Raw genomic sequence first — 16,034 nt, 5'->3', positions numbered from 1 at the left:
GAACATCAGATTTGACACTCTCTATCTCTGGTGGCCAGGATTGGCTGATATCTTTGGTTCTGGTATTCATGTCAGCCCTAAGTTGCTTCGTAGTCTTTGTTTGGAGTTCCTGGGCATCACCTCTGGACAGGGTCTTCAACTGTTTCTTTAGAGATTGGTTTTCCCTGACAAGCCCCTGCACTGTTAAATTGTCTGGATAGATGAGAAGTTTGGCATTATGATCTGGGATAATGTGGAGAGAACCACCAAACTCGGTCGCAATCCTTTGACGTATGTGCTTTTTGGTGGAGTCCTGTACTTTATCCACACTGAAGTTCTTCATCGATGCTGCAGGTTTAGAGGTAATATCGGTCATCATCAGAACCTTTGGGGTACTGATAAGCTCCTCAAGAATGTAATGAAAGAGTTCACTGTATGACTGACTAACAGCCGCCTCATATAAATCTTTATCTTCTTAACAATTGATACTAAGAGCACCCTCCTGCTGTGAAGTTTTGCTGCATGTGTACAATCTATAGCAGGACCTTTGGTAGTGTGCTTCAGCAGCCACAATATCTCTGCTAACAATGTAATAATTCTCCTGTCCAGTTTCTTTGTGGTGGCACTCCTGATCACAGCATCAGCTCTAAATTCTCTGCATTTCACTAACACTTTCCAAGTCTTCAGTCATTTGGATAATTTTTTTTTAACAAATTATACAGTTTGCTTCATATGTTCTTGAGGTGGATGGGCTTGCACGACCAACCCTTGCTTAGGCCAACACCCAAAAGGTGGGCAGAAATCCAGTTCAGTGGCAGAGGCATTAACATACCATGCTAGGGGGGTTGTCTGTGACTCGAAACTGGTATACCAAAGTTTAAGTGGGCCCGACTGCTATTGATTTCCTTAAGGAGGTTTAGGCCAACACCCAAACGTTGGGCATAAATCCAGCTTTGATACCTCTAAGAATGATTCCTCTAAGAAGTGGAAACTGCATAGTCAGAAACTGAATGTTGCATTCCCCTGCCCCCTCCCCACCACCCTGGCCCGGCATCAAAGGTTAAAGAAGGAAGGCTCCTGACTTGAGTCAACCAGTGACCTCATGGAAAGGTATTGTCACTCTTTCAATCAAATGCATGAAACGTATTGATTACAGTAAATCCATGGGCGAACAATAACATCATTTGGTGGTGACATTTGTACCACCTGGCATCGTGCCCTTAATGTGCAGTCACGAGTATGTTCCTTACAGGCTGCTCATGGAGCAAGATCCCGTGCCAGCACAGACTCTTAAATCTACGAAAAACAGCAACGAGAATGTGCCTGCCAAGTTGGTAGATGAATGTCTGTTAGGAGTCAGCGTCCTGTCCCCTTGCAATGGTGCCTTACCTGCTATTCATGACTCTTTTCACAAACTGCCGATAAAGAATTCATATGCTCTGTGTGAGAAATTTAAGCTGTGAATAAAGATTTTGGCGATTGTGAATCGCAAGCAATTTAGTTCCATAGCTGCTTTTTCTTTGTAAGTCACAACAGTTATGAATTTTTTAATTTATTAAGTGGGAGACTTTTTTTCTTGTTGGCATTGAACTGGAGAAGCATTCTTCTTCTCAGAGCATTGAAATCCTTTTAACACTTCTTGCTGTTTATCAACAATTGAAGGGAGTATTGCAACTGCTCATTTTAGTTTTCTGAAAAGAACTATTGTGCTGGCTTTGTTGGTCCGTCCGCAATTTTTTCTGTCCACATCAGACCTTACAAACTATCAAGGCTAGGAGCCTGCAAATTGCTATGTTGATCATCCACCCTCTAATCATAATGCATACCAAAATTGCAGCCCTCTAGAATCAGTATTTGTTTTTTTTTTTATTTAAGGTTAAAGTTAGCCCTAATCGTGTGTCTGGCAACGATACAGGTCATGGGGCCACGGCTCATGCAGCATGAGATAGATCTATTTTCGGTGACCTTAATTATACACTGTAAAGAAAACTCGACTGCGCCGAAGAAACTTCGGCGCATGCATTTTTTACTTATTTAATTACAACTCACTGTAATGACAGACAACAGAAGATTCTTAAATGCTGAATTGTTATAGATTTTGCCAAGTGAAAACTATTGCTATCTCATTAACCATTTTATTACCTATTTTGGTCATTGTTGATTTTTATGGGTAATTTCGTGGTAATGAGTGTGGGAAAAATTATATTTCATTAATCTGCTAAGGTATTCAGAGCCGATGAAACACATTTTCTCGGCAACACCTTTTTATCAAAGCACCGGATAAAGGTGAAAGTTGGCAAGCGTATACTTTATAACGCTATCTAATTTTTGTGAAGTTGCCGATGCCAGAACTGAGAAAACCACAGAATGGAATGGAATGGAATATGAAATTTAGGCTTGAAGTCAAGCCCTGTAATCCAAGGGATTATTCAGCGCCATAATGAATTTAGTTTGAGGTGAATATTTATAGTGACGAATTTATATTTCAAATAAATAAAATACAGGTGTTTTTAAAACTATGTAAAAATGTTATTTTCATTTTAAAATAAGTTTTTAAATATACTTACCTGGTAGTTACATATATATAGCTTAATCCCGCTGATTCGTCGCGCGCATGGCAGAAATTCAAAATTCACGGCTATCGCCGATAGACGGTCAGGTGATCATACCTGTGCTCCCTCTATCCAGGTATCTGGAACCATTCCCATTTGTCCTCAGAAATTCCATGCCCCTGTTCTCAGAGGGGAGGAGGGAGGGACCTTTATATATGTAACTACCAGGTAAGTATATTTAAAAACTTATTTTAAAATGAAAATAACATTTTTAAATATCTAACTTCCCTGGTAGTTACATATCTATAGCTGATTGACACCTTTGGTGGTGGGTTCGAGAACCGCGACACCGTTGGGAATTCGTAAAATTATTAATCGCTACAAATTAGCTGGACTAATAATCTGGTTCTTACCTGATAAGGAAGCTGGCTTTAAAGTTTTCCTGCCTCATTAGCCTGCATTCCTTGAGAGACCCAGCGATCCACCCAGGGGGCTGTAGAAAGTGTCTGTGGGGCTGTCAGACGGTCCTCGACCTTAACCTGACTAGACCACCACCCTTGCTATCCCGGCAAAGCCATGGACAATGAGCTGACCACCTGACCAACTAACACACTAAAAAAAAAAAAAACACTAACTTAGACTTGCATCCCAGACTGTGGAAGGTTGCGACAACCTTCACAGACAACCTGTGATACCAAGTTCAAGAAAAGCAAGGGTATAAAAAAGGTTATGGGTTAGAGGCAGTAGCACCTTCTCCAACTACGGCGCCGGAGGCAACATACGGACCCAGGGAGCAACAATCTTCATATTGGGTCTGTACCTCTTTGAGGTAGCAATCTGCGAAGATCGACTTGCTTCTCCAAAAAGTCGCTTCTAAAATAGCCTTCATCGACTTGTTGTGTCGATACGCCATCGAAGTCACCACAGCTCTTACTTCGTGCGCCTTGACTTTGAGGATTGGGAAGCTTTTCTCATCACAGTTCTGGTGAGCTTCCCTTATCAAGTCTTTGATAAAGAACGCCAGTGCGTTCTTCGACAAAGGTAGTGAAGGCTTTTTTACCGAACACCAGAGATTGTCCGTCTGTCCTCTTAAGTGTTTGGTTTTCTGTAAATAAAATTTTAGGGCTCTCACTGGACAAAGTCCTCTCTCCTTTTCCTGTCCTACTAAATGAGACAATCCCGGGATGGTAAAGGATCTAGGCCATGGATGAGAAGGATTCTCATTTTTGGCGAGAAAACCTAGTTGCAGCGAGCAGACTGCATTCTCCCCACTGAAGCCTACATTCTTGCTAAAGGCTTGCAGCTCTCCAATTCTCTTGGCTGTTGCCAATGCAACCAGGAATAGAGTCTTCTTGGTGAGGTCCTTCCATGACGCCTTGTCGAGGGGTTCGAACCTACTCGAAGTTAAAAATGACAGGACAACATCCAAATTCCAAGAGGGGGTTGGATTGTCCTTCCTTTTAGCTGTCTCGAAAGACCTTATGAGGTCCGAGAGATCCTTGTTTCCTGATACGTCAATGTTCCTATGACGGAAAATGGATGTTAGCATACTGCGGTATCCTTTGATGGTAGAAACCGCTAGTTTCTGTTGGCTTCTTAGAAGTAACAAAAAGTCTGCTATTTGAATTATAGAGGTATTGGAAGAGGAAATGTTTCTAATCCTGCACCATTCTCTAAAGACGTCCCACTTAGATTGATATAATTTGATCGTGGACGTCCTCCTCGCTCTTGCGATTGCTCTCGCAGCTTCCCTCGAAAAGCCCTTTGCTCTTGCCAGTTTTTCGATAGTAAAAAGGCAGTTAGATTGAGAGCGAGGAGATTTTGATGGTATCTCTCTAAGTGTGGCTGTTTGAGTAGATCGCTCCGACAGGGCAACGATCTGGGGGTGTCTACCAGCCATTCCATCACCTCCGTGATCCAGGGTCTCATTGGCCAAAACGGAGCTATTAATATCATCCGGGCGTTGACCGATTCCCTGAACTTTTTCAGGACTCTGTCTAGGATCTTGAATGGGGGGAAGGCGTACGCGTTTAGTCTTTCCCAATCCATGAGGAAAGTGTCCACTGCCACTGCTTCCTGGTCTGGGATTGGTGAGCAATAAACAGGTAGCCTCTTTGTCTTCTGCGTCGCAAAGAGGTCTATTGTCGGTTCTCCCCATAGTTCCCAAAGCCTGTTGCATACCTCGTGATGCAGGGTCCGCTCCGTCGTGAGAACCTGTCTTTCTCTGCTGAGGAGATCCGCCCTGACGTTCTTCTCTCCTTCTATGAAGTGAGTTAGAAGCGTAATGTTCCTCTCTTTCGCCCACAATAAGAGATCCTTTGCTGTCTCGTAAAGGGAGTCCGAACGAGTGCCTCACTGTTTCTTTATGTAGGCCAACGCCGTGGTGTTGTCCGCATTGACCTGAACTACCTTGTTCTTGACTTCCTCCTGGAAGTGCAGAAGGGCTAGATGAATGGCCGTCAGCTCCTTCATATTGATATGCCATTCTTTTTGATGATCTTGCCATAGACCAGAGATCTCGTCCTTCCCCAGCGTTGCACCCCATCCCACGTCCGATGCGTCTGAATACAACACTAGATCGGGGTTTTTCTGTTGAAGTTCGAGGCCCTCTTGAAGTTTTTTGGGATCTTCCCACCAACTCAAATGATCCTTGATTCCCCGAGGAATCGGAATCCATGTCTCGAGGTCTTGGTCTCTCGTCCAGTAACTTGCTAGATGAAACTGAAGTGGACGAAGGTGTAGTCTTCCCAGGGAGACGAATTGCTCGATCGAGGAGAGGGTCCCCAGCAGACTCGTCCATTCCCTCGCCGAGCAGGTCCATCTCCCTAGGAAGAGCTTCACCTTTCTTAAGCACTCTAGAATGCGATTCGGGGCTGGAAAAGCCCGAAAAACCACTGACTGAATCCTCATCCCCAGGTAGATGATGTCTTGTGAAGGAGTCAGTTGTGATTTGTCTAGGTTTACTAACAGCCCCAACTGTTGTGTTAACGTCATAGTTACTTGTAGGTCCTCCAGACACTTTACTTGCGACTTGGCTCTGATTATCCAGTCGTCCAGGTACATCGAAATCCGTACCCCTTCCAGATGTAACCACCGGGATACGTTCCACACCACTCGAGTGAAAACGTAAGGAGCCGTGTTTAGTCCAAAACAAAGTGCTCTGAACTGATACGTTTTTGACCGATGAACAAATCTCAGGTATTTCCTGTAATCCGGGTGGATTGGGACGTGGAAATAAGCGTCCTGCAGGTCTATCAACACCATCCAGTCCCCCTGTCTGGTGCCTGCTAGGACTGACGCTGCTGTCTCCATAGCAAACTTGACTTTGCTTACGAATTTGTTCAGAGGACTTACGTCCAGCACGGGTCTCCACCCCCCCGAGTTCTTTGGTACCAGAAATAGCCTGTTGTAAAATCCCTCCGAAGAGGTGTTCTCTACTATTTCTATCGCCACTTTTGACAGCATCTGATCGACTTGCTCCTGCAGAGCTGTTGCTTTGTTTCCTGAATAAGTGGCTGTCAACTCTAACGGTTCTGACGAAAGAGGGGGCTTCCTTAGGAAGGGGATCTTGTATCCTTCCTTCAGCACCTCGATTGTCCATTCGTCCACTCCCCTTAGTTTCCACTCTTGCCAGTATTGGGAAAGCCTGGCTCCCACTCGTGTCTGGAGGCTGACAAAATCATTTCCTGGATTTAGGTTGCAGCTTAGGGGTTTTCCTGGGTTGTCCTCCTGCGGCCGTCTTCTTGGTTCCTCTCGCAAAAGCCTTCCCACGAAAGGGCTGACGCGTGGGAGGAGTCTCCTTCTCCTTCCTGGCTAAAAAGTTAGCCGGAAGTACCTTCCTAGCAGTCCTGGTGATCAAGTCTTGCGTTGCTTGTTGTGCAAGAGCAGCCGACAAGTCCTTTACCAGCTCTGAAGGGAATAGCTGTTTTGTTAACGGAGCATATAAAAGCTCTGACTTCTGTGCTAAAGTCACTCCCGACGAAAGAAAGGAACAAAACATAGACCTCTTCTTAAGAATGCCAGCTGCAAAAAGGGCCGTTAGCTCGACAGTGCCATCCCTTACCGCCTTATCGAGACAGGCAATCAAATGCATCAGTGTCTCGTTCTTGTCGTCCGACACATCAGCGAGAGCTCCAAGAGTCCAATCCATTATGCTGAAGACTTCAATGGTTCTGAAAATGCCTTTCAGCAAGTGGTCTATTTCTGACCCAGACCACATAACCTTAGCCTTGGACATGGCAGTCCTACGCGATGCGTCTACAAGCCTGGAAAAGTCCCCTTGGGAGGAAGCAGGAACTCCCAATCCGAGAGCTTCCCCAGTCTCGTACCACACACTCGATCGAGAGGCCAATCTCGTTGGGGGAAAGGAAAAGGTAGTCCTACCCTGTTCCTTCTTCTTGACAATCCAATCGTTCAGCGTAGACAAAGTTTTCTTGGGCGATCTGGCCAAAACCGTCTTCCTGAAGGAGGAAGACTTCTGAGGTCTACCCTTCAAAAATTGCTGGAAGTCTGCCGGATACAAGTCTGCCGGATACAAGTCTGCCAAGACCGCAAGTAACCTTTTGAGATCCGCTTCGTGCAGATTTTCTTGCGTCTCATAGTCCGAGATCTCTTCTAGCGGATTGACATTGTCTGAAGTCGAACGAGCGGGAGAATCACATCCGTCGTCCTGTCTGTCTGCGTCCTGACTGCGTCCTGACTGCGTCCCGCAGCCTGTGATGGAGCGTCACGCTCCTTGACGCTTTCCGTTATGCGTCCAGCTTGCTGCGAGGGAGCGTCTACCCCCGCTGCAGCTTGCAGTGAGTCCGCGTCACGCTGACCGTAAGCATCTCCCCGAGCCGATTCCGATCGTATTCTCTTGACTGGCCCGTTAACGTCCTTGGGTTCTCTCTTGTGCGTCTCTCCTTTCAATCCTTGTGACTTGAAGGCATCAAACAGGGACGAAATGGACTGTTGAAGTCCCGACAAGAACGCTGCTTGCGGTGCCTCTTGCTGTTGGGGAATGACTGAAGGCGGCACTGCCCGTCCATCTACCGCTTCGGAGACACTAGTAGTGGTCTTTTGTCGACGAGGTGGAGACGCTCTTTGAGACACCTTCCAGTCTGGGGGAGGGGGAGAAGCATGCACCGATGTAAAGTAAACTTCTCCTTCTTCCGAAGAGCTGTGCGTCATGCGTCTCTGTTTCGGAGCGGATGCGTCGTCCTCCTCCGATAAGAACTTCTCCGGCGAGCTCCAATTACTGCATGACGGTTGTTGTAACGCTACGGGGGACTTGCGTCTCTTGAGGGGTCTTGACTGTAGGGGTTGACGCCAACCGCGTCGAGGTCTTGCGTCATCAGACGAAGACGCAAGCACCGAAAGTCTCTCTTTGTCCGAAACTTCCTTACCTCCTGCCAAAGGGGACGGCCGCCTGTGCGACACCTTGCCTCTTATATTGGCAGGAGAGCAAGGATCCGAACACTTCCTCATCTCACCTTTCCTGTGGCGAGGGAGAGCGTCCTGGGATGCGTCAACAGGATTACTCGAGGGGACGCCCGTCCGCTGTTTAACGTCTCTCACCTCCCTTAGCCGGTCGACGTTCCTTCTCCCAGGGGTTGGGGAGCATGGAAGAGGTCCAGGGCTAGGAGCATGACAGACACGAACGGACGCACCCTCCACTGCACTATCACTATCACCGAATTTGCGTTGCAAACCCCGCACTGCACCCCACATCACTTCCTTATCCGAAGTAAGGGATTTCACTTGTACCCCTAAGGCAGAAATCGCGGCCATAATAACCTTCATGGTTGGTTCACTTACCTCCGACTCCGTAGGAGGATCTGGTACTACTACCTTAGGATCAAGATTAGGAATATTAGATTTAGGTACGTTAGAAGGGGGCAGATTATCAGAAGATCTAGAAGAAAGAACACTAGAAGATCTAGCTCTCCTAATTCTGTCTCTTTCTAAACGTCTCACATATCTATCATAGTCTCTCCATTCTCTCTCCGACAGACTCTCACATTCATTGCATCTATCTTCAACAGTACAAACGTGTCCTCTGCAATGCTTACAAATTGAGTGAGGATCAAGAGCGGCTTTAGGAAGCCGGGTCTTGCGCCCCTTCACACACATTCTCACAACAGTCAGCCATCTTGAGAAAACCAAAATCAGAGAAAAAATTCCAAGTCGGAAAACAACAAAGTCTATCTAAGCACAAAGAAAAGCCAAGAATAGTCCAAAATCAGCGAAAGCCATCAACGAAAAAACCAAGAAAAAATGGGTACTTCACCAATTGTAGCAAACCCAAACAAAGAAGAGCGAATTTCCAAACGTGCTGCACCGAGCGACGGCAGGGAATTTCTGAGGACAAATGGGAATGGTTCCAGATACCTGGATAGAGGGAGTACAGGTATGATCACCTGACCGTCTATCGGCGATAGCCGCGAATTTTGAATTTCTGCCGTGCGCGCGACGAATCGGCGGGATTAAGCTATATATATGTAACTACCAGGGAAGTTAGATATTTAAAAACTGATATCCTCCATAAAAATTATAACTTTGCATTTCGAGTGTGCAAACAAGAATAAAAAAATTATACATACATACCATACACGTATATACATATGCATATAAATAACTTCAAGTGTATATACTACACATGGCCATGTACCAAGAGGTCAATATTAAATTTCATTAAAGAGGTTAATGGCTCTGAGGAATCCAACAATTTTAATAACTGCTACATCCGGACCAAGTAGTTCTGCTACATCCCTGCCAAGTAATGCATGCCTCTGCCGTGCTGCAGAATACCTATGGCATAATATAATATGTTCCACAGTAAGAGGAATCACACTGAATACAGACTGATGCAGTTACCCCCTCTAGAAGGAACCGGTGGGTCAATCGAGTATGGCCAATTCTCAAATGACGTAACAGTTTCTACCCTACGGTTTTGTTGGAATCCAGATGGCCAATGTTCATTACTTTGTCTGATCTTCCTGTACTTTTTATTGTTGGTCAGAACGGGAGACGACCAACGTGCTTGCCATTTATTTTTTTACACATGAGCGAATAGTCCATTTCATGTTAGTAGTAGGGATATGGTGGAAGAGAATGCTTTCTTTAGTAATGACATCTCTTGCTTCATGGTCAGCAAATTCGTTACCAGCAATACCTACATGTGCTGGGACCCAGCAAAAATGGACTGATTTGAATTTGGAAGCAAGCCCATACAATCATTCTTGAATATATTGAATAACTGGATGTTTAGGGTTATATTGCTTAATGGCCATGAGTGCACTATAAGAATCTGAGTATATGGTGAAATTGTTGCCCTGTAGAGCAGAAACAATCTCAAGAGATTTGGGTAATGCAGTTAATTCAACTGTAAAAATGGAGCCATTATTAGAAAGTCTGCCCACATATGAGCTATTACCATGAACAGCAGCACAACCAACACAACTTGTCTTTCATTCATCAGTGAATGGTTTAACAGAACTGGAATGCATTTGGTGATAAAAAAAGCAAGCCTTCACTTCTTGGACATTGACCAATTTTTTAACCACAGCTTTTTGACAGACTGATGGTTCTTGGGCCAGCCAAGGAGGTAACTTGAAGCAACATATTGCCTTAATTTTTTGGTCTTCAATAGACACACTGTCAACTGCAGCATTAATTCTTACATGAGAAGGATTGGATGCTCTAGCATTTGCAAACTGCTGTGGATCGTTTTGGTTAAGAATAGGTGCTGCAGGGTTTTCTTGGGAACCTTTTAGTTTGAACATATACCGCAGTCCCAGTTCCTAGCATTTGCTTGTACTTGCTGAAGAGTAGACTTGGCAACCATACACAAGCTTTGATTTACATAACTAGTCATATAACCATAAAAGTGACCTTTTATCAGCACCCCAGTTAAACCCCAGACGACTTTTAAAATGTTAAGGGACTTCTTCACCTTAATTTTCAAGGTGTCAATATGACTAGCCCATGTTAGCTTCTTATCTAAGATCATCCCTGAAACCTTCACCTCCTCCTCATATGGTATTAGTATGTCTTTCAGCTTGATATTTGGGATAGTTTCCTTTCGAGTACTTCTAGTAAAATTAACCAACACAGTTTTGGAAGGGGAGAATCGAAAGCCATTGTCATCCGCCCAATTCCTGATTGCATTAACTGGCTTGTGCATTTGTTTTTCTTCACTCTATCTAGATTTTAATTGGTCTGTAGATGAATTTCTACATGACGATGATCACTTTCCCATTCATCTGAAGTTTGTGAGAAATGTCCTCTCGAATTTTCCTATCAAATGGAAGGAAAAGGAAGCAGATTGAGTCAAATTTCAAGAAGGTATTAACCTATCCCAGGAATTTGAGTCCTTCAAATGCCATATAAAGGCTTATGAGTACTTCGCCTCTGAAATGTTGAAATAGGTGCTGAAAACTCAATACCCAAGACCAAAGGAAAACTACACAGACCTGCTGTTCCTTGGTGGGACGCCTTTTGGGACGCCTTCATCCAGCTCAAAAACATTACAGTCTAAAGTATTTCCAATTCTAACTTTAATATATCTATCACTTAGAAATGATATGGTGAAATTTTACATACTACCTCGTATTCCCATGTCATGAAGTTGCTTAATAATACCAAAACACCAAGTAGTGAAGATCGAAGAAGACTCCAATAGTCTGACAGCGTTTTGAGAAACCTTGCTGAATTTGGGTTGATAATTGTACTAGTGGGTCCAGAGTGGAACGATTTCTCCTAAAATCGAATTGGACAGATGATAACAAAATATTTTTCTCAAAATGCCACATAAGTCTAGAATTCACCATCTTCTCAAACAACTTGCACACACAACTTGAAAGAGATATTGTCTGATAGCTTGTAGGAAGATGTGGATCTTTCAATGGTTTCTTAATGGGAACAACAACTGCAATCTTCCAAGAAAGGGGGAGAATACCAGTATCCCATATCTTGTTAAAGATTTTAAGAAGACAATATATAGCAGAATCTGGGAGATTTTCAATCATGCTATAAAGAATGTTATCATTCCCGGGGGAAGTGGATTTAGAAGATGATAGAGCATCCCTTAATTCCCTTAAAGTTAACTTGGCATTATAAGTTTTACAATTTCCAGAATTCAAATTAAGGGAGATGGTTGAATTCCAGCAATTCTGGAACCGTGTAGAATAGCTCCTAGGACTCAATATTTCAGAGAAATGTTCACCCAATTTTTCAGCAACTTCATCTGGCTTAGTGACAAGGTCTCCATTAATTTACAGACAAGGTGTTAGAGATGAAATGTATTTGCCACTTAGTTTTCTAATCTTTTTCCAGATTAACATGTTTGGGGTCTTGGAATTTATGCCACCTATATAAAAACTGCCAGGATTCTCTTTTTACTTTTTTAAAATACTTTCTCTGCTTTGCCATAGCTTGTTGGTAAATAGATTTTGCTGCTGCAGACTGAGTGGATTTATGATGCCTGTAACATTTTCTGGTAATTTTCCTCAAATTACCACAGGTTTTATCCCACCAAGGAACAGCAGGTCTGTGTAGTTTTCCTTTGGTCTTGGGTATTGAGTTTTCAGCACTATTCAACATTCCAGAGGCGAAGTACTCATAAGCCTTTATATGGCATTTGAAGGACTCAAATTCCTGGGATAGGTTAATACCTTCTTGAAACTTGACCCAATCTGCTTCCTTTTCCATCCATTTGATAGGAAAATTTGAGAGGACATTTCTCACAAAATTCAGATGAATGGGAAAGTGATCATCGTCATGTATAAATTCATCTACAGACCAATTAAAATCTAGATAGGGTGAAGAAAAACAAATGCTCAAGTCTATAGCAGATGTACCACCTGTGTAGAGATTATATGTCATAGTACCATCATTAAAACGTGAAAGATTATTATTACTAACAATGTCATCAATGATCCTACCCTCTGTGTCTAAAACATTTCCACCTCAAAGTGAATTGTGAGAATTAAAATCACCAAGTGGCAAAAAAGGAAGAGGAAGTTGATTAATTAAACCTTGAATGTCCCCAAGAGTGAACCTACATCTTGGGGGAAGGTAAAGATAGCAGATTGTGATTTCATGGTCAAAAGTAGCCCGGACAGCAATTGCTTGAAGCTGTGTTTTCATGGGAACCATAAAATGTTGTAATAATTATTGCAACTTCTCCATGGGCACGATCTCAGTCCTGGGTTGTGCTGATGCAGCAATACTTTTAGAATTTCTGAACGAGTCCTTAGTCCTTTACAGTTCCATTGCAAAATGTTCAGATTGAATGTTTGGTGCTTGGATCTACCAAGGGAAATTCTATAGTGATCTATACTAGTTTTTTTGTTTTTTTCCTTATGTGACTTTATAAGAGTTCCTTTAGATTGTCTTGAGATATGTGGCTTATGATCATGTTTTTAATAGCTTTTTTGATACGGAGGAGAGTGGACTTCAACTACTATTTTCTTTCTATACAAGGAACTTGATTCCTTGGTTGTTTCAGGGGCAGAAGCATCCTCGCGGTTGGCTTCATTGTTGTTACATCTTTTATGGGGTTTGGAAATCTTCATGCTTTGAGCAGGTGGAGGAGAGGATGAAGGAGTTCTCTTTGGACCTCTAGTTTGTTCTTGTTCCATTTCTTCAAGGTTGCTGCAGAGAAGGGACAGACACAGGGAAGATATCAATTGGAGACGAGTCTATATTAGCAGGTACATCTTCCTTAAAGAGAGGTGCTCTAACTCTAGCAGGCCGATCACCTAGATCAGATGATGGGTCTTAGTTTCAGCAGTTCTTGCTTTTACAGCAGGTAAAGGTGCTACATTGTTGACTTGTGTTTTTATAGGGGCTACGGAATCCAGAGTCATAACATCGGCCTTTGTCTGACCTATGTTAAACCCAGTCCCAGCTATGATATTTTTTCCTATTTGTCAGGTCCAATAAATTTTACAAAAACTGGAAAATTCCACAAAATTACTCCAAATATATATACAAAAATATGAGACTCTTGGACTCAAGCTTAGGAACAAATTCTAGGGGTTCAAGAGCCCCCTCACCACGTCAAGGTGGTCTCACTTCGAGGGGGGAGAAAATCACAGATAAGGATCCAAAATCCATTCGTGTCATTAACATAAGATGACGCCACGAGACTTCCACCATCCACCAGGTAGGCAGTAAGTGAACAGCACAATTTAGGCTTCAACAAATTCGATAATGGACTGCAAGATATGGAATTATCCCGTGGTTGTAAAACTGCATTTGCCTTATGGCTTACCACTTTATATACAAGATTTACTATAGAATAGCTAATTATTTCTATAACGGGCAATAGTTACTGGGCAACACTCATCTCTTGCTGCAGGAAACAGAAAGTTATAGTGTCGAAACCTGAGGTAAACAAATAAAAACGGATTGTCTCTGTATTGTATTCCAAATGAGCTACAGACTAGTTCATTATGTGGATGAATGACATACAGCGGATTATTTGCAAAGTAGAAATAATACGAATATCAAGAAAATAGAAGAATTCCAAGCTAAAAACTTAGTCCCAACAAGGTCTGTTCACTTCCTCCCAAATCCCCTATGTAGGCGGAGCTTGGTCTACCTCCTTATTACGTTAGTTACCCAACTCATAACGTACCAAGAAAAAGCAAGAAGACCAAGACCGCTCAACGACTGAACAACGATGGATTTTTTCATATCCTTCGCAAAAAAAACCGAACCTGCCAGGCAACAGGTAAAATCTGAAATCCAACCAATCCTCGTTTTAAAGCTAAAAAAAAAAAATAAATAAATAAATAAAAAAAAATAAAATAAAAAGGAGGAACCACGAGAGGTTAAAGAATAAGTTTAGATACTGATAAAACAATAAAGAGAGAGGATAAATCTTCGTATATATAAAAAAAACAAGCATGCTACATAAGAAACAAAGAAATGATGATAAAAAAAACAACAAAAAGATAAAGAAAAAACCCTGATCCCAAAAAACAAGCTCTCGTAAAAAGTAAAACCTGCTTCAGCCAAATGTTGTGCTTAGCTGAGGTGTCTATCCAGAACTAAAAAAAAAAATTCGTCCATTGTATAATCGCAGAGATCTTCCTTTTTGGCAGTTATGCATAAGAGGATTTAGCGGTACATAAAGGCTCAGGCTACCAGTTACTAAAGGCTTTCAATTTCTCCTTGGCCACTAGGACAAGTCCCAGGTTTGAGTTCAGGCGTAGATGTTGATATAATGATAATTTTTTATTGCCTAATGATTTTTCTTTTTTGTAAGGTTTTGCGTTTTTGTGAATCGTGTTCTCATTTTCTTTTTTATTAACATATAATATCCGGTATACAAGTTCATTTTAAGACTGGGATTTTTGTGAATTCACACCCTTTAGTGTTTTCCTTTTGTGTATTCCTTTTCTTTACACTGATATATTTCTTTAATTGTAATATAAAAAAATGTTTCAGTCTCATTTTTATTGTGTTGTTTCAATATTTCGTCTGAGCTGAGACATGATGATATTCACCAGTAGGTATAGCCCTAATGCGAGCTCCAAGTTAAACCATCAAAGGGTTAACTAGGTATCTCGGAACTCTCTGCTAAATAGACTTTATCGTTAATTGCCTTTCAAACAGTCTTCCAGCATCAAACTTCTAATAATATGACAAACGATACAATGCGATATGATTCTTTATAGCGGAGGCGAAAAGATAGTTAAGATAAGCCTAATATTCGAGAAAATTATGGAATTTGGTACTGAAGCCATCAATTCTGAGAATTTGGGGTTGGGGGAGCGGCCGGAATGTAGCATTCAGTTTCTGACTACGCAGTTTTTACTTCTTACAGGAATCACTCCGGCTAATTTGCATGCTTGCTACCTTTGTCAGACAGAACAAGTTCACCTGAGCAGCAAGCAGAGTTGAGCAATGTAATATGCAATTAGCAAAATTGCTTAGGTAAACGGTTTTAGTGACACTGTTTAGGGAATATGAAGCCCAGTTTGGATTATGAAGGACAGTGACCAAGGTTACGGCTGCGATAGTTCTCCTTTCTCAACAAAACCCAGAGTTTTTCGGGTATATTGCTGTTTCCGTATTAAAATATGTAAGTTTTTAATATGTTAAAATCTTAGATCTTGTTAAAATATTGAAGCAAGGCTGTAGAACATAAAACCGTCAATTCCGTGATAGAACATTAGTTCATACATGTACATGTGCATGTATGTGTGTGGCGTTTATGATGATTGTAACAATACAAACTTATGAAGTCTAAAATACGCGCGAGCGTTTAGAATGATAACATATATCAAACTTATAAATTCCAAAATAATAAAGACAAGACACGGAAAGATATCACATGCTGTTTTCCATGGGTACCAATCGTATCCAATATTCTGCTTTTAAATTTTCACGACAGAAGAATCATATTTACATAAGCATAAGCTCAACCATGGCAAGTCCTTTATTTTGAAAATATATTAAAGAAAACCGATAAAATAATTACATAACTGAGAAAGATCCTGGCCGTTG

The 16,034-nt window shown here is 42.2% G+C and overlaps 1 protein-coding gene across 1 annotated transcript; it reads right to left on the bottom strand.

The window, feature by feature from the left end:
- Positions 1-3,258: 3,258 nt before the first annotated feature.
- Positions 3,259-6,132, bottom strand: LOC135225407 (uncharacterized). The gene has a single exon (XM_064264742.1). The coding sequence runs from the start codon at positions 6,130-6,132 to the stop codon at positions 3,259-3,261; it is 2,874 nt and encodes a 957-aa protein (XP_064120812.1).
- Between the last annotated feature and the right edge of the window lie 9,902 nt (positions 6,133-16,034).

This window comes from Macrobrachium nipponense, chromosome 13, assembly GCF_015104395.2.
Source record: "Macrobrachium nipponense isolate FS-2020 chromosome 13, ASM1510439v2, whole genome shotgun sequence".
NCBI lineage: Eukaryota > Metazoa > Arthropoda > Malacostraca > Decapoda > Palaemonidae > Macrobrachium > Macrobrachium nipponense.
Note: the sequence above shows the minus strand (reverse complement) of the source record. Positions and strands in the feature narration are given on the sequence as shown.